The sequence below is a fragment of the Leptinotarsa decemlineata genome, unplaced genomic scaffold (assembly GCF_025532065.1).
Source record: "Leptinotarsa decemlineata unplaced genomic scaffold, Ldec_3_MD MMD2_tig00001393_RagTag_RagTag, whole genome shotgun sequence".
NCBI classification, from domain to species: Eukaryota; Metazoa; Arthropoda; class Insecta; order Coleoptera; family Chrysomelidae; genus Leptinotarsa; species Leptinotarsa decemlineata.
Genome location: NW_027412562.1, coordinates 2250402 through 2269307, shown reverse-complemented (window position 1 = coordinate 2269307; position 18906 = coordinate 2250402). Strand labels below are relative to the sequence as shown.

Sequence of the window (18906 nt, the reverse complement as noted above, 5' to 3'; positions counted from 1 at the left end):
TCATGTGCCACATGTAACGTAAAGATCATATATTTTTCAACAGTTCTGAATATCAGGAACAAACCAAATATTTCATGGAAACATTAAGACGGGAAAACATAATACCACCGTTAAATATACGGCACTTACTAGCATTGAACAAACCACAAGTAATAGACGCTTTGATGAAATTCATGAATGATTGAAATCTGAAGTTGCAGAGGAGACTTGATGTTATTTCTATGTGCATATGTCCCTGGCCTTAAAATCCTTTTTTTCCGCGGTCTATCTATTCTGATCGACCCCTGCAAAGAACCCTGATCGACCCCTGGGTATGAAAATTAATAGTCTAATACCCGTTCCCTTGTTTTCGAAAATTGGGAAAAAAAGTTTAGTTGCTGGCTATTATGGACTATGCGTCCGACGGCCAAAAAAAAGATATCTGATAAACATTCAGATTTTTACCTAGATGACAATTTTATTGATTTAATGAAATATATAATGACATTCCGTCCACCTCATAAATTCCGTTTGAATTACGTTGAATTGCCGAGATGACTGATGAATGACCAATGAATTCATTACGTTTCCTATACCTTTTAAACACATTCCATTCAACGCATCACCAACCATAAATCAATTAACTCATCGAGATATAGAATAACTTCTATTAATTTCTCATAAAGGTTTGTTTTCACACCCATCAAAACCCGTTAATCAAGAGACCGTGTATTGTTGGTAGAACCAGGAGAAGAATTCCCACGCGTAATTAATTTAAAACGTTATAATTTAAATTTTTGTGCCTTATGGGCAGAACGGATGGTACCTTACCGTTTCTTTGTGGGAGTCGGTAAGGCTACACCTGTTCCAGCACCAGCACTCGACTCACCGTTGCATAAAATGATAATGAAGGTAGTGGTTGGCCTATTATTGGGTGATAATTCAATTTGCTGGGATAACGTTTTTAATAATTTACTACCTACTTAGGGTTTTATGAGCGTTTTATGGGCAGATTTTTGAGTAATTGGTGAAATATACGTGCATATTTTTGAATATATTTTGAATTAGTGACCAATGAGGAAATCCAAGAAATGACAAAGAAGAGTTATTAGGATACAAATCATCTCGTGGTGATATATAATTTGAGTACTAAACATTCTTTAGTGGACATCAACTACAGTGAGATTCAAAAAACTTCAACTCTATGGGAAATTCCTTTATTATCCATTTGTCAAAAAATTTCATTCCTGATCAAAATTTGGGCATTGCAGGAAACTTGGGTTTGAGTTATCGAAATAATAAATTTTCGAACGGTGTACCAGGGAGAACAAAAAATAGAAGTTTTTATTCCTTGTTTTCGACATTATTGAAAAAGTTTATTGGCAAAACTTATTCAAATTTGAGTACAATATTCAGATTTGGAATTACACCCACCTACGTGACAAAACAAAAAAATCCATTTTTATGGTTCTAGCCTCATAAAGAGTACTAGTTCTACTTACATATTTGTATTACTTAATTGTTTAGCATTAATTGATTGAGTCAATTATTTTTTGTCACTAAATCATACTGATTATTATGGACATACATACAGAGTGAAATATCAATTTTGCACCAAAAAACTAGTAAATCTTCAAACCATTTTCAATAAACACGATATGAATGAAATGGAATAAAAAATTGGACTGAATTTCGCATTAAAATATCATTATAGTAATATGAGGAAAGCGCCTCATATTACATATTCAAGCAATGTGATTACGTACTTTAAACTGTTTCTTGCTGATGGTAGATTTAGAAATTGTATTTGATAATGATCAGATTTTTGAACACATTGTTTGAGTGGTATGAAAGTTTGTCAAAAGTATGGTTTTATAATGAGAAACTGTTGATTGAGCTTCGAATGTTGTTGATTTTGCATATGTATTCCTCTGTTATTTAAAAGCCCATCTATAACTTCCACAGAATTTCAACTGGAGGCATCTAGAAGAAATATTTGTGATTCCTAGTTTCCGAAATAGAGAATTCGGAATGAATATTTTTTGTAATATTTTCGATACTATCACCAATATTTCTCCATTGAACATATAGATGAAAATGTGTAGTGAATATTTTCCTACAATAACTTCAAATTCACAAGCAAAACTAAACTGTTGAAGATGAATTTTCAATAATACTAGTTCTAGTAATAATTGATCTGTGAGAGTATGTTGGTTAGCAATGACAAAAATTGATTTTTTTCACACCCACCTACGTAACAAAACAAAAAAATCCATTTTTAATGTTCTAGCTTCATAAAGAGTATTAGTACAACTTACAGATTTGTATTACCTGATTGTTTAGTATTAATTGATTGAGTCGATTATTTCTTGTCATTAAAACATAATGACATTTATTATGAACATACATACAGAGTGAAATATCAATTTTGCACCAAAAAACTAGTAAAAATTCAAACTATTTTCATCAAATATCGATATACTAGTTCGAATGAAAAATTGGACTGAATTTTGCATTAAAATATCATTATAGTAATATGGGGAGGCGCCTAAGGAGAATATTCAAACAACTCTCTTTTAATGTTGTATAAAAGTATTATTATACGAGTAGATGTACCAAATTGGTGTTTGGTTAGTAGCTGTGAAATAATGTACTTTCGACTATTGAAGAAATATCAAATTCATTTCCAGTCCGTTACCCGTCTTAAAATTAGTTATGTGCCCAACATAAAAACTGCAAGTCTGTTAGGTACAGTTTTCATAAATGGAAAGAACAACAATATGAATTCGTTTTAGGAAAATATATTTCCAAATCAGATCAAATATCAATTTTTCGCGTTTTGAACGCAATATTCAAATTCAAAATGAACCTTATCGTATTGCAGTGCAGTGAATTACATCAGTATTTTTGAGACTTTTCAACCAGCCGCTTTGCTATCAGTAATATCATGGAGAAAGCCGTTAACCACCATATCTTTTAATATTTGGAAAGCTGTAAAAGTCTTTACTACACCAGAAGTTCCAAACAGTGTATCTGCCATTGATACCAATCTGAGTTGTATACTGTTTTCAGAAATATATCACATTGATATTTAATTTCTGAATAAAAAAGAGGCATTCAAGTTTTTGTCAAATTTGACGCCATATCGTCAGATGAATTACCTTATATATTCTAGAGATCCAACAACTGCATTTGATAATAGTGATGTAAAACTTGGTATAGCTCAAAGAGCCTCGACATTTATATTTCATTGCTGTCACCTCAAAAGTTTGGTGAATAAACCAGCCATATATTGATCGATAGAGAAATAAATTCATATATTTCAGAGATCAAATAGATACATTTGATAATAGTAATGTAGATCTTGATAATCCTCAAGGAGCCTTGACAGCTATATTTCATCATTATCACTTCAAAAATTTGGTGTTGAACCAGTCATAATATATTGATCGATAGAGAAATAAATTCATATATTTCAGAGATCAAATACATACATTTGATAATGGTAATGTAGAACTTGATATAGCTCAAAGAGCCTTGACAGTTATATCTCATCATTGTCACTTGAAAAATTTGGTGTATGAATGAGTCATAAACGTATTGATCGATAGACAAATTAATTCATATATTTAAGAGATCGAATAGATACATGAAATAGCTCAAAGAGTCTTGACAATTATATTTCATCATTATCACTTCAAATAGCTGGTGTATGAACCTGTCATGAATGTATTGATCGATAGACAAATTCATATGTTTTAGATATCGAACAGATACATTTGATAGCAGTAATGAATGAGCTAATATAGCTTAAACAGCCTTGACATTTATATTTCACTATTATCCCCGTAACGTAATACAAATTTCTGGCAAAATCGTTATTGCATTATCCAAATCTTCTAAATTGCAATGCGCGCGTGTCCCAGAGACAAACAATTGAATGCAGTCTATGACGGTCACGTGACTTCGAGGTCTGGCCGGATTATCACGGGCTTTGTATGACATTTCTCACCCTTTCGGATGGAGTTGTCAGCCCGTCAAACTTTATTTATGATATTTATTATGAGTAATGCTCTCCTATCTACGGCCCCGCAGACCTCGTATGGATGCGGACAGATGCGTCAAGTCACGGATCTTTATATAAACGTACGTTTCGGATGTATTAGATAAACTATTTAGGGTTATATTATGTTTGGGTGGTAACCGTGTGATTGATGAACGTGTTTTGCAGTATTGTGCTGCAGATATTGCATAATGGGCGGAGAACGGGTGAAACAGGGGTAAATTTCGATGCGATATGCAAAGCTGCATGAGATAAGAGTAATAAATACGTTTTGGAAATAACAGTTGATTTGATTTAGAAATGAACAGGATCGTAATCTCCTCAAAGAAAAAATATTGTTCAAATTGAAAGGGTATACTTTTAGGAGATATCAATTTTTGGTAAGAAAGGTTTTTGCTATCGACTTCTCCATCTTGGTACAAAAAATTTGGGAATCTTCCAAAGAAAGGGAGGAAGCAATCAATTTTAAAAAGAAGTCTCTATACATAGAAGTATAGATCATGCAAAGAAGTAACTTTCAGACACTAACTGGAAAGAAAACCCCTTTCGAAAGAGTCATTTTCATATAAACATTTTACCTATTTCGTTCGTAATGGAATCGAATCAGATATCATTCACAGGATTCCCACACAATATAATCAATGGAAGAAGTAATATTTTACTTGCATGAAACACTGACATCCTCACCGGTAGACACCCGGATGTTTCGCAGTAAGACACTTGCTTTATTGGCTATTCAGTACCAAATACGGATAATATAAAGTTGACCACTCTCATATTGAACATTTTTCACTTTGTGAATAAATCAATGGTCATCGATGAACCAAAAATATTTTTGTCGGTTGTAGGAAAAGCTTTCAAGAATATATAAAATAACTGAACAAGTTTTTTACGATTTCATGAATTAGGCAATGTAATATTTATAATGGGAAGTGATTATTTTGTGCATGATCTACTAATCTCTGTAGAGATTTTAATATAGATACTAACGAGCGAGCAATAAACCAGAAAGTTTTTCTAGCAAAAAATAACATTCTCTGAAAATATTCCTTTTTCAATGAATAGGTTTCCTTTGGTTTGTATTTAAGTTATATCAATGATATTTGAGAAATCTGTGATTGAGCAAATCTGTGTCGTTCAGTATCATAAAGTCGTAAAATTTTTTAATAGTTTGAGTTATTTCCAACCAAAACCTCCACCAAACTTTTAGGGTTATCCTGGTGAGTGACCCCGTTTTATCTATTTCAATTCCATCACAAATAATTGGTGAATCAACTTTAGGTTAGGTTAGGTCTAAAGTGAGTGGGTCTATTAGAACATCCACCGCAATCCGTAAGGGTTTATTGTGGCTCACACCAATTCACACTCGACTAAATAAACCCAGCTTCTTAACGAAGCCGATTAGTTTGTATGGTGAGTGGTATTTCCGGTCAGATGGTAAGAGTATGGCTCTGCCGAAATCTTAAAACCGGATTCGGTCGCCAACGGGGCAGACACAAAGTATATGCTCTGCTGTTTCATTTTCCAAACAGAGGCGACACACATTGTCTTCCGACAGTCTGAGTCTCTACCTATGATGATTCAAATGGCACTGACCTGTAAGAAGGCCTGTTAGACTTCGTAGTTCATCCCTACTGTAGTCCAGCAACTGTTTGGTATCAAGCTACGGAGGATGAATAAACGCCTTGGAGTGAGCCGATCTTGGAAGATTCTGCCATTCCATTAATCTTCTTGCCATCCAGGTGTTCAATATTTGTTGGCGAAGCCTAAAGCCATGCCAATGACAGGTTCTGGTCCGATGAAGCTCCTTGCAGCACCCTCCTTTGCAGGGGAGTCAGCAGCCTCATTGTCTTACAGGCCAGTATAGCCAGGAATCCAGAGCAAAAATAATCTGTTAAGACGTCCTATTGGCAATGTGCATAAGTCTGTATGCAGTCGATCTAGCCTCTCTCTCCAGAAAAATGTGGAGAGGCCGCTGATGGTATGGAACTGATGGCACCACTGATAGCCAGACAAGTCTGTCTCTGTAAGCCAAAGAGATTCGCATGGTGGTCTGACAATCATCACATAAATCCAATGGATTTGTTTGGGACCCAAACCCCAAGTTTTACCATAAATCCTTCGATATGTCCATTGGGACAGTCTGGCTTTGTGTATAACTTTTTCTAAGTGAGCGTTCCTGGCGAGTCTTTTGTCCAGGACATGCCAAGATATTTCACCTCCGTTCCAAATGGAATGACCTCACTATTGAGGAAAAGTGGCGTTAGATCGTACAACTTCCTCCTTCTGTTGAAGGGGATTATCACAGTTTTGCTGGGGTTGACAGACATCTGCTTCCTCTGACACCAACTGTGAACAATGTCCAACATGTTTTGGATGATATTACAAGCTACCATTCCCTACGTGGATCTTACCAAGATAAGAAGATCATCTGCATAAGCTTGCAGATCTATTTTTCTTCTGTCGAGGGCATCAAGCAGACTATTCATCAGGAGCGATCACCAAATGGGAGTACCCCACCTTGAGGGCAGCCCCAGGTGACCCTGAACCTAATGGCCTCGCCTTGAAGAGTCGTAGTTGCAGTTATGATTACCAACATGGCATAGATCCAGCCAGTTATGGTCGATTATATACCTTTCCTAGCCAGATGAATTAGAGTTGAAAGTTGAATCAACTTTGAAAGAAGAAGTAATTTTTGTTTAATATACATAGTCAAAAATCAAAAGTAGTTATTTCATGTCTTTTAGAAGAAGTATGCAGATTTGTAATTGTATCTGTGGACTATCTACTGTGGACCATTCTCCACGGTAGTGCTAGCAGCAAATTGAACAGATTTCAGTTGATCTGTACATCAAGGTCATCCGATGTTCGAAGTGAAAGATTTCCATCTTGATGCCCGAAGCAGCAACTTTTCCATGTGAGGCACAAGAAAAAGTTTCATCACAATCGGTATTTGACACATGATTTTGACAACTGGTTGAATAAAATAAAAATTCGTTATGCGTCTCAGCCTTACTAAGGGTGAAATCAGTGAAAAAATCGAAATTCATGCAACGATATCATATTTTCATAATCACCCCAACCGCCATCAATTGCATCCTGTTCCTAATAAATCACCCCCCGTAGATTGCGGCAATTACACTGTCAAGTGAAGTCAGAAGTTCGGAAAGTTCAAATGGCATCTGGCCGGATATGGTCACCTTCTTCCGGTCTATCGATGAAATCGTTGAAAAAATCAGAAACCATATCAGTCGCGTGTTTGTATAAAGAGATTTTTAATTTGACACGCGTTATTGGTATTTGTGTGTTGGACAATCATAAAAAATTAAACTAGCACAAATATTGTTGGAATTCTAGATTTAAAATAATAATAATAATGATAATATCAATTTGTTTCCATATCACGATTGCGTAAAAAGCAAGTCAATCTTCACTCAGTTATTGTCAGATCAACTTTGGTAACTGTACAAGAATAAACGAATTGCTAATAGCTCAATAGAGCCATCAGCAATTCGTTTATTAGAGCAATAGAGCTAGTGAGAACAATGTGTTTAAAAAAATATGATAACTCATGTAGGGAGCTGTTTACCGATTTGGATATTTCAACCATTATTTCACTATATATATATTCAACTGTGATATTTATGTCAAAACTCATCTCGACAAATTTGAATCAAGAGATAATCTTCGGCTCGCCACAGGATATACGTTAAGATCTAACTATAATTTTATTGTTCCCCACCATAAATTGACGAAAGCAGCAAACGGCCCCCCAATTATGCTCATCTAATTATTCAGTAAACTACCTATCTCTCTTAAACAGCCATCAAACCTGCATTCCGTCAAAAAAAATTAAAAACTGTTACATAACAATACATTTTATTCCCTCAATGAATACTTCCAGGCTGATTTGGAAATCATTTGATTGCAACAGTTCCGATTGTATTATTTCCAATTATCATATTTTCCGTTTTATTTTCATTTTTATATTATTATGTATTTATATTCTCAACTTTCATACTTCTGGGTAATATTATACATATATATATATATATATATATATATATATATATATATATATATATATATATATATATATATATATATATAAATAGTACTATAGTACTATAAATAGTACTATAGTACTATAAATAGTACTATAAATAGTACTCTTTGATCACGTACTCCGTGCGTTTGTGTTGTTTCCTGATTTCGGCAAAAAGTTGATTTTGATACCATTTTTACTGATTGTTGGAACACTGACACATATTTGATATCAGGGTGATGATGTCAATGATATAGAAAATATTGATATTGTGTCCAAAAATCATTCTTAATTTATACATGGAAAATATGTTTAAGCCAATTTATTTCAAACTTTATTATTTTGTGAACAAATGAGACCCTGAAAGGAATTATTCTTCTTCTCTTCCTGTCTCCCTTTATAACAGCACCATCTATGAGATAGGCATAGAACTATATCCTCCTGTCCCTCTTTAAAACATCGCCAACTCTGGGATGGACAGAGAACTATATCCTTGGACATCAAAGATAAACGAGGCTCCCTGAGGAAGCAAGTTGTGAAGCCAAGGTTAGACATCGACAGCTGGTGAGATTCGTCCGCTGTCTCTTAGTGCAGCTTTCACTGCAAGGCAACAAGTTGAAAACCAGAGCCCAAACACAACGCATTCACGGGTCAACACAAGACAGAGCTGTTTCGACACACCAGGTCTCGTCAGTGATACTAGGCTGGACCACAAATGCATTGCTGTACTCATCTGCCCTTGAAGAAGAAGCCTGAGTGAGTAAGATCGACGATATCTTCATTTGAAAAGACGCCATCTATGGGATCGACAAAGAACTATATCCTCGGATATCAAAGATAAACAGGGTGTTGAATCGTAAATGCGCTGTGTTTGGTTTCTGGTTTCCAACTCATTTTTAATTGTTGATATTACGAATCGATTACTTCGAAACTCGCCCGTTTTAATTGTGCCAATAAGCTCAGGTATTAATTTGCAACATCACGTTCTGCAATACTTTTGAAATGCAAACTGATTTATTGTTGTAAATTATAATAATCATGGTGAGTTTTCTGATATCAAGTAGCACCATAGCCGTTAGCAGTATTGTTCATACCGCGACATTTGATAAATTGCACGTTTGTTTCATATGCCCCGTTATTCAATTTGACAAATAGTTTCTGTTGAAATGAATAGTATGTAGGTAATTTTACAGTTTAAAGGCGAAACAATTCAGTTTTTATTTCCAACAAAATGAAAGATTCGTAGTAGTTGGTTTGTTACCAGTTGATAATTTGTTATAAAATGGAATTTATGAATTACAGCCAGTACTGAAAGAGGAAAAGATATGAAGATTACCGCAATAAGTCTATAATATAATGAATCCATTTCATGACCTATCTAGTTTTTATCACAAGTGCACAACAATTCATTTTCCTCTCGTTTAAAAAAAATGTAGAAACTTTTTCTCATTGTCAAAACTGCAAGAGTATTGCTTGGTTGATTACCAGCATAAACTAACTGTGTGATGGAATCGGCCAATTCTTGATGAAGATCCATAACGTATTCAATAAAGAATAATACTGTAAGTGAATTTATCAAAAACAATAAAGACAAAACTTCAGTGTCGTATAGATTAAGAGTATGTGAGTTGACTTGTGGCTCTTGCACAAACCTTTATATTGGACAAACATGGGGAACTTTTTCCCGAAGAATTAAAGGTCATAGAAGTGGTTTCTTGAATCAAAAGACCAATTACAGATTTGCATAGGGACATGGATTCAATCATGAATATGACGTGTTACATTCAGAAAAGAAAAGTTTGAAACTCAATCTTTCAAAATAGTTGGAAATAAAGAGATTCAAGAATTTGGGTAACTTACTGAATAACGAAATATAATCAAATATCTCCCCGTTACTGAATATTTTTACAAATATGAAAACTGCTACATGAGCACAGGTAATTTCAGTCATTACAGGTTTATTCAATAAGATCCCAAACTCAGGTATACATTCAAAATTAATTGGCTAGGTGAAACTCAGTTACTTGAAATTTAGGTACTTCAAATTGTAAAAATATATATAAATCATTAAATAAATAGATTTCAGTTAGTTAGACACGCCTGAAGAAGTTACTGTATAGCGAAACATGTGTTGCGTTTTTGTAAAACTGTTTAGTGAAAGTCTCACAACAAAGTAAAAAATGTTAAAATTATCATACTAGACAATTATTAGGCTGAGCCAGTGGAAAAAGTTTTTTTACAGAAAGCTGGAGGGAATTTTTGTCTATTCTTGTCTATTCTTGGATGATGAAAGTAATTTGAGGCGACGGATATCGATATTTTCTATGCATTAAAAAACCCTCATTTAATCAAACTTGATAATTATCTCATTACTTGAATTTACAACTCATCTTGTCAGAGTAGTTTTCTAAATAACACAAAAGGAAAATATGTACACTAAGAGATGAATACGAAGTGATATCTTGAATATTTAAAACAGGAGCCTCGTTAACCTTTGAAATTTGTGGATTGAGTTTTCTGTCGAACCCATAGATGGCATCACAGTAAAGGAAGATGTCATCGTCTTATCTTGAATGTTGAATATTGAAAAATGAAGGAATATTCTGCACAGAAAAAATAATTCGTTCAATTCATTCTTTATATTCAATGTCATTATTGGAAAAATTTATTTGAAGAACATTTTCTGCTAGAATAAGGTTAGTTGGGTGACAGGATGAATTTTTTCTAAAAAAACAATTATTTCCTTGCCGACGTTTTTTATTCAAATAAATTCTCCTTCAGTGCTCGGAAAGGAGTTTCCTCGTGTTGATTATGTTAATATTACTATTATATTATATTACTATTATATTACTTTTTAGATACATAATGAAGAAATATAAAAAAACATTGCAACAACCAAAATTTCCGAGACAACACCACCACAAAACGACATCAAACAAATGATTTTTTTGTTTCATGTCGTTTTGTGTTGGTTGTAATGTTTTTTTGTAATATGTATCTAGTATGTCTGATAATTTGTTAAATAGTAATGCAAAGAAACTACCTTCTCGAGCCCCGAAGAAGAATTTAAATAAATTCGAAATGTCGGCTACCCAACCAACCGTTTCTCAGAAAACTTATTGAATCTCTAAAGTAGTTAACAAAATTTTCTGCATTGTTGAAACTCTGTGGACCTTTCTCTTCAAGAAGACTCAACAAAACAGTTTTTCATCTGCAATGTCTATGAATAACCTAGGTCTACCTCAGGGTTTCGTATTAAATTCAGTACTATCTCTTCTGTATATTAATGACCTCTAAAATTTTATTGAAAAAACTGCAGATGATATCATTGCGCTAATAGACGCTGAGAATGTCGTTTTTTCAGAAAATGAGCAATAAAATATTGATTAATATGAATATATGGTTTTCTTATACCTTTATCCGAAAAAATCAAACTTCTTCATTTCCATCTCCAACGAAAGTTATGTGGAGATATTTCCATCAATTAAGTATAACTGAATTCGGAGGACGAGTGTTTGGCGAAGTCTTGAGAACTCCATATTGAAAAGTTGCTCAGTTGGGCTAAATATTGTGAGCAAATAACCTCCAATCTCCCTTCCCAAAATCATTATATGAATATCATAAAACTGTTTCATCAAAAAAACATCCCATTTGTTCATTAGGGACAAGTTGACTTCCAAATCGGGTATGGTATCTGCCTTTGCGGTTAATCTCCTCACTCATAATGTGTTTATACAACTAGTCCACAGAAAGGGTTATGAATTATTTTTACTATCATTACAATTCAAATCTTTTATATCAATGTCCTCCATTAAGTTATAATACCTTATTTTCTCTAAGGTTCTAAATTTCATAGCATCTATCCAACAACGTTAACATTTTCCAAAGGAAAGAAGCTTCCATTTCATTTTTGACAATATCATGGAGCACCTTGTATACTTGAATTTATTCATACCTGTCTCTCTGTCGGACCTTTCATCGGCTGAATCTCCAAACATGTCCTGCAAGTTCAGAGGTTCTCTTTGGGCTAGCATCAACTCTGCTCCTGGCGGTATTTCTTGAAATGTTTCGTACCATAGCTGAAAAATGATTGGCAGTTCACCGTATGGTTCATTTGATCTGGATGAGGAGTCATAACAAATATCTAGCTCTATGGAACAGCAAAAACATAATAAATAGTGCTACAGATACACCAAGATCACCAAGTGATCATCTTCAATCTTTCTCTTGAAGAGGATCACTTGGTGATTGAAACACGTGTTGAGGTGTTAAAAATAGCTGTTTGGTGTTGGGAGAGAAGAGGAAGATTGAACAGATCAATCTTCCTCTTGAAGATGATCACTTGTCGAAGTGTTAAAGATAACGGTTTGGTGTTGGGATAGAAGAGGAGGATTTAAAAGATCAATCTTCCTCTTAAAAATGATCACTTGATGATCGAAACACGTGTCAAGGTGTTGAAAATAACGGTTTGGCGTTGGGATGAAACTCCAGTTGAATTCATTACTACACCAAAGGTTCCAAACAGTCCATCACAAGTATTGAAATTGTTATTTGTATTTGGCTCAGTTCAATCGTGACAAAATTGACACACGAGAAGAAAGCAATATGAAATGTTATAGAATCGAGAGCATTCAAAGAACACATATAATATTGATGAAATATATATTTGGAAATTTGGGTCAGAGGAATCATGGTTGAATTCAGAGCTACCCTGTATACAATGAATGTTCTAACATACAAGGAACAAAACTGTAAGACAGCTTCACGTATCAATCAAGACTACAAATTGGTGTAAAGGACTCACCTGCCCTCCTTGCAAATTATATCTCAAATTTGCTTCAGACTTATCTGGAGCACTCTGTATGAGTTTCAGCCAATTTTGATGTTCGACAGAACCATCTAGCCAACCACGGACTCCTGATCCGGCAACTACCTACAACAAAAATCATCTTCATTCAGTTGAAGGTGCAACTTCGGTTTAAATTCCTTTACCTATCAAATCATGATCTAAAATCCAACATCTAATACGAATCACTGATAAATTTACCAGTAGTTAACGTTATCGGGACTGATGAAACAGTCATTTTCGCAAAGCAAATATTTTGATAACGAATGAATTATAATTAAAATAATATTAATGATATATAAAGTTTATTCTTCGATGAAGGCAATATTCACATGTAGCAGCAGTCAGTCATTATTTGAGCGAATGTACAGAGGTTCTTCCACTCCAGAACTTTCATTATAGGTTCAAAAACTATAGTTGTCGACCTTTCAGATTGATTTTCAGGTTATGAGCACATGAGACATTGAACAACAACTGTAGATTGTGTTTGATACAGTCTTTAACTGCCTTCAATTCACAGGGTCTAAACATTCTGTAAAGCTGTGTATCATCAGCATAATGATATACTCTCATGAATTTTTATACCTTTGGAAGTCACTGATTTAAAGAGTAAAAAGAAATGGACCTGAAAGAAATGCTTGAGGGATGCTATTGCTTTTGGAAAATAATATAGAAGAGACCAACCTAGAAGATAGTTACTCAGAAACAAAGTGGCATCAGCAGAAATAGCAAAGTTACTCAGTGTTTGATACAAAATTGAGAGATCCAACGTATCAAACGACTTGCTGTAATCATGTGCTGTGATAATAACATCAATTAGTTGAGTAAGTGCGGTGGTGGTACTGCGAAATCCCAATTGAACATTTCCCATGAGACCAACCTTGGCAGAGTGAGTTGTGAAAATGCCAGAAAGAATACTGATAGGTCTCAAAGCCTAGTAATCCGTTGGTTGATTACATTTGGCCAACTGTATGACCCTGGCATTTACTACTGGGAAGAAAACGTGCAGAAGTAAATAGCATGTAAATGTTGCCCACTCTATGGTACTCTCAAATAGTGATCCAGAGTCGATACATCTATGACAAAATAGTACTCACAATGGAACAGAAGCATTTACAATCGTTAATAGAAGATCAGATGAAACCACTCTGTAACTGTAACAAAAAACTAATAGCTTTCCAGATTGATCCAAACAATAACTAACCCATCTGAAGCTCCTGATAACAACAAATCCTTCCTCAGTCCCGTTGTACAACAGAGAGTAACTACCATTAATCATACCATCCAATAAATCACCATCAACAGATACAACTCCATAAAGAAGATGCAATTTGGCCATTACACAACTTCAGATGTTGATTAGAGGCCACAATTCATTTCCTTTGATAGGATTCCCGCAATTCATCAACATAACGCCCGAATAGAACGTTACAATGTCAGTTTCCGAGCGAGCGTCCTTACAGGACCCCCACATAGGGTTGATTTTCCCCCGCGTCCCACCAATTAAACTCGGGATCGCGTTGAGGGTGAAACAAGGGCGTGCGAAGTTGTGGAATGAACTCTAATTGTCGGAAGCAACCGCCCTTATCCCCTAATGGCCTGATCCTTAATCCTGTCATTATACATCCTGCGAGGACATGAAAGAAAAGGCGAGGAATAAATCAGGCTATTATTGAATCTCTGTATCGCAGACGTGGTTTCGGTGCGTGTTGTACAATTCAGCTGTTTCAGCGGTTTTCACACGACTGGAAATTCACTCAGAACTACCCAAAGAAGAGTCCATGAAGGATAAGGAAAAATTCGGGTCTAATTTACACTCAGGTGCATGAAAAACGGTCACTTCGAAATGTTAAGAAAAATTATCTAGAATAACTTTCGTTTCTTTAGCCCAATTTTGACAAAATTTCAAATATATAGAAGGAAATTTATTCCAAACTGATTTGCATCAAAAATATTTCATAATGAGGGTTGATTCATACACATTTTTTGAACCCCGTGATGAAATACAGCTTTTGAATAACATTCATAATCATCCTGGAAGCAAGCTTGGTCCATTCCCTATACATTGTTTCTTGATTTATTTGAATGTCACGATTCGTTTCGAATGTATCACTAATTGAATTGAACGTTGCGTTTTCTGTGCGTGTTCTTTATTATATGTACTACATGGATCAATAAGTCCCGAGACTAACCCAGAGATGGCGCTCTTAGTAAACCAGTAACCACGTCTTTCTAGAGTACTAACCTTTGCTTGAAACGTGTCGAAATTTTAAGTCGATCGGACCAGAAACAGCTGAGTTATCGAGGTTAGAGTAAAGTCGTTTTGTAGTTTGTTCAAAAAATAGAAAAAACCGAGTTTCGTGTTCTGATAAAACATTGTTTTTTAATGGGTAAAAACACCGTGCAAGCGAAAGAATGGATTGAAAAATGTTACCCGGACTCTTGTCCATCAAAAGCAACGATTTGTCGGTGGTTTGCCGAGTTTAAACGTGGTGGTACCGACACAAATGACGCAGAACGCTCGGGTAGACCTGTGGAAGCTGTTACACCGGAAAATGTGAGTGAAGTGACAAAAATTGTAATGAAAGATCGTAAAGTGAAGCTCCGTGAGATTGCTGAGATGACACAGATATCATATGGAAGTGTATTTACTATCCTTCATGAAAAATTGAGCATGAAAAAGGTTTTTTCTAAGTGGGTGCCGCGATTGCTTTCGATGGAACAAAAACAGCAACGAGTCGATGATTCAGAAAGCTGTTTATCGCTATTTACTCGCAACAAAAAAGATTTCTTGCGTCGTTACGTGACCATGGACGAAACATGGATACATCACTACACTCCAGAGTCAAAGCGGCAGTCATCTGAGTGGCGCACAGCTGGCGAAAGCCGTCCGAAACGTCCGAAAACGCAGCAGTCAGCTGGCAAAGTGATGGCGTCAGTTTTTTGGGATGCGCATGGCGTGATTTTCATTGACTACCTCGAAAAAGGTAAATCGATCAACAGTGATTATTATATTGACTTACTGGTACGTTTGAAGGAGGAAATCGCAAAAAAACGACCGCACATGCAGAGAAAAAAAATCCTTTTTCACCAAGACAATGCACCTTGCCACAGGTCGATGAAAACAATGGCAAAATTAAACGAATTGGGCTTTGATCTGCTTCCCCACCCCCCATACTCACCAGATTTAGCCCCCAGTGACTACTGGCTCTTTGCTGATCTTAAAAAAATGTTCCAGGGAAAAAGATTTGGCTCAAATGAGGAGGTCATCGCTGAAACTGAAACTTATTTTGAAGCGAAAGATACATTTTTTTATAAACATGGTATTGAAAAATTGGAAAAGCGTTGGAACCATTGTATCACCCTAAAAGGAGATTATGTTGATGAATAAAAAAAATTTTGTAAAAAAAATGTTGTTTTCATTGTTAGTCTCGGGACTTATTGATCCATGTGTTATGTATATATGTCAGCAGTAGAAACTTGTGCAAGCTGAAGACTTACGAGGTGACTTACTTACTTTTAACGTGTGAATCCTAACACGGGTTGGACGACAGCAAGTGGAAATCGATCATACAGCCTGCGGCTTGAGTCACCGACTCACACATCGGTCGATTGAGAGAGTGAACAAAGCACTCACGTCGAACCGCCCGGTTACCGAATAATTATGGAAAAATCACAAACTGGACGAAAACCTTCGTAGCTAACAATTGGGAAAAAAAGAAGATGATTCCCCCTCTAGCTTGGACAACGGCTTCCATTTTCCGATGCATCTCACAAATTAGTGTTCGAATATACTTCTTTGGCATATTATTCTACTTATCGATGAGAGAGTTCAGTTTTGTTTGCAAATGGTCTTCCGTAATTTTTCACACTTCTCACTCACTTCTCAGACATGCTCAATAGGATTTGCATCCATTCATGCATTTGCATACATGACGAATGCAATGCAATAATTCATAAATGTGTTCAATCAAGAGATGTGTTTCATTACAGAATGTCTTGAAACGAGATGACAGAAATATAACTTTGATTTTCCCCGTATAATGTGTATAAATCTCGCCGCATTAGGAAGTATGTTTCATGTTAATGAATCTGTGATACATTTTCTTCCATTTTTTTTTTATTAGTCAGTGGGCTATGCTTGAAGTGGCAGTAAACAAATCTAAATAAATGAACTTTAAAGTTTCAAGCCAGTCTCGAATATACCTACACAGTAGGTTGAATGGACTGACGCCTATCAGAAAACAACTACTCCCCTGGCTAATACCACGAAGGGCGTCGCATTTAGCCAAGCTAGCGTAGAGATACGCAACATAGGGAAACCTATAATCAAGCGAAACACGACCAACTCCCTCCAAACGGTCAGCTCCCGCTAAAACCGATGAAGCGGAGAGAGGGAAGAGGGGATAGGTGAAAGCACTCGAATGATATCTAAATTGGCAGATCTTGGTGGAATAAGTCCAGTTATCACCCATTGTTTACAAATCGATAATATTATTTCACGAATTTTTCCTACAAATTGAATAATCTTTGGAAAGAATCATAAGTCATACTTATCTTTCTTTAGATGGCTAACATTTTGACTTTTGGTAATCAGTTCATCACATGGCCATTCAATGAGGTGGTGAAATTTCTTTCTTAATGGTGAAATTTTTATTGTTTTATTCACGGACTCAGGTGTAATTATTAGTCATTTAGTACGTAGATGGTCATATGGTTCAAATTGTTACATAAAGTTCAAATTATTTTGAATTTCGTTAGGCTTGAGGAAGCTAATGCATGGCAAAACACTTCTTAGGGTTCTGTAAATATTTGTATTTAAAATCAGCCGCATTTATCTGATGAGGTTCAATCAGTTAAAAAGCAAATAATATTCTCCACTTGATGTCTTCCTAGAGCTTCTTCAAAATCTTGTGGTATAATGTAGTTGTTTCTTTCTACTTGGAACATGAGCGTTATGAGCGAGGGTAAACAAGCACATCAGGAATAGCAGAGCATGTTTGGACCATCAACATAACATTGAATGGCCCCAAGCTGAGATCATACACAAAGAGGAACATTGTTTTAGGAGGAAATTCAAAGAAGCTGCATATATGTTATCCAACAATGTATTCAGTCAGGCTAGCGTAGAGATACAAAACATATGGAAACCCATAATCAAGCGAAAAAAGGACAACTCCTGCCAAACGGTCATCTCCCACTAAACCAGTGAAGCGAAAAAAGGAAAGCAGAGATAAGTGAAAGTACTCAAATGACCTATAAATAGTCAGTTCACAGACCAATTTGTCCAGTCATCACCCGAAGACGATTGTGGGTAGTCATGAATTAACTTGCCTTGTAATCTCGCAACTTTTTGATTTTCTTTTATTTACTTTTTGTTCTATTTGTTTCATTTTTACTTGTATTTTATTTCATTTCAGGTTTATTGCTTAATATAATTGTTTTTTCTTCTCAGCTATTCTTTTTTATTCTTCTTCTTCAATTTTCAATTTCTTCTTTTTAATTTCTTTCAGGGAATTCAAATCATTTTATATTTTATATCATTGAGTTTTCGAAATTAAAACAAGTTTTCTGTTTCTGTTTCTGAAAGCTAAACCAGTCGCAAGCGAGTTCGTTTGGTGGAAATCCGACTTTACTTCAAAACAGTTATATTATATTTTAACAAAAAAAACAGCAATAACCCAAACAAGTGAATACTGCGCATAATAACGAACAGTCCTGCAAATTCCAGAATAAATCTGATAGATGTATAAAAAAACTACTAAAAAACTGTTTATTTCTTCATTCACATCGAAGGCATATACAATTTGCCGTTACGTAATGAAAAAATCTAACGACCCAATGTAAATCCAATCGAATAAATATTTATGAACGAACAGAACTATCAATTAAACAAGTTAATTAAATAATTCATTATTGTCGAAAGAAAAACGCCGGTAAAATATGGATAGAAAGTAAGTAATATTATTGGAA

General features: G+C 35.1%; 1 protein-coding gene across 4 annotated transcripts in view; it reads right to left on the bottom strand.

The window, feature by feature from the left end:
• Positions 1-18906, bottom strand: part of LOC111515167 (transcription factor hamlet) — a 300593-nt gene that overhangs the window by 23104 nt on the left and 258583 nt on the right. For all 4 annotated transcript variants that reach the window (XM_074176082.1, XM_074176084.1, XM_074176083.1 and 1 more), the window contains 2 exons: positions 12892-13020; positions 12043-12166 (listed from right to left, as the gene is read on the bottom strand). In XM_074176082.1, the coding sequence (XP_074032183.1) occupies positions 12043-12166; positions 12892-13020 (253 nt within the window). The remainder of the gene's footprint in view (positions 1-12042; positions 12167-12891; positions 13021-18906) is intronic.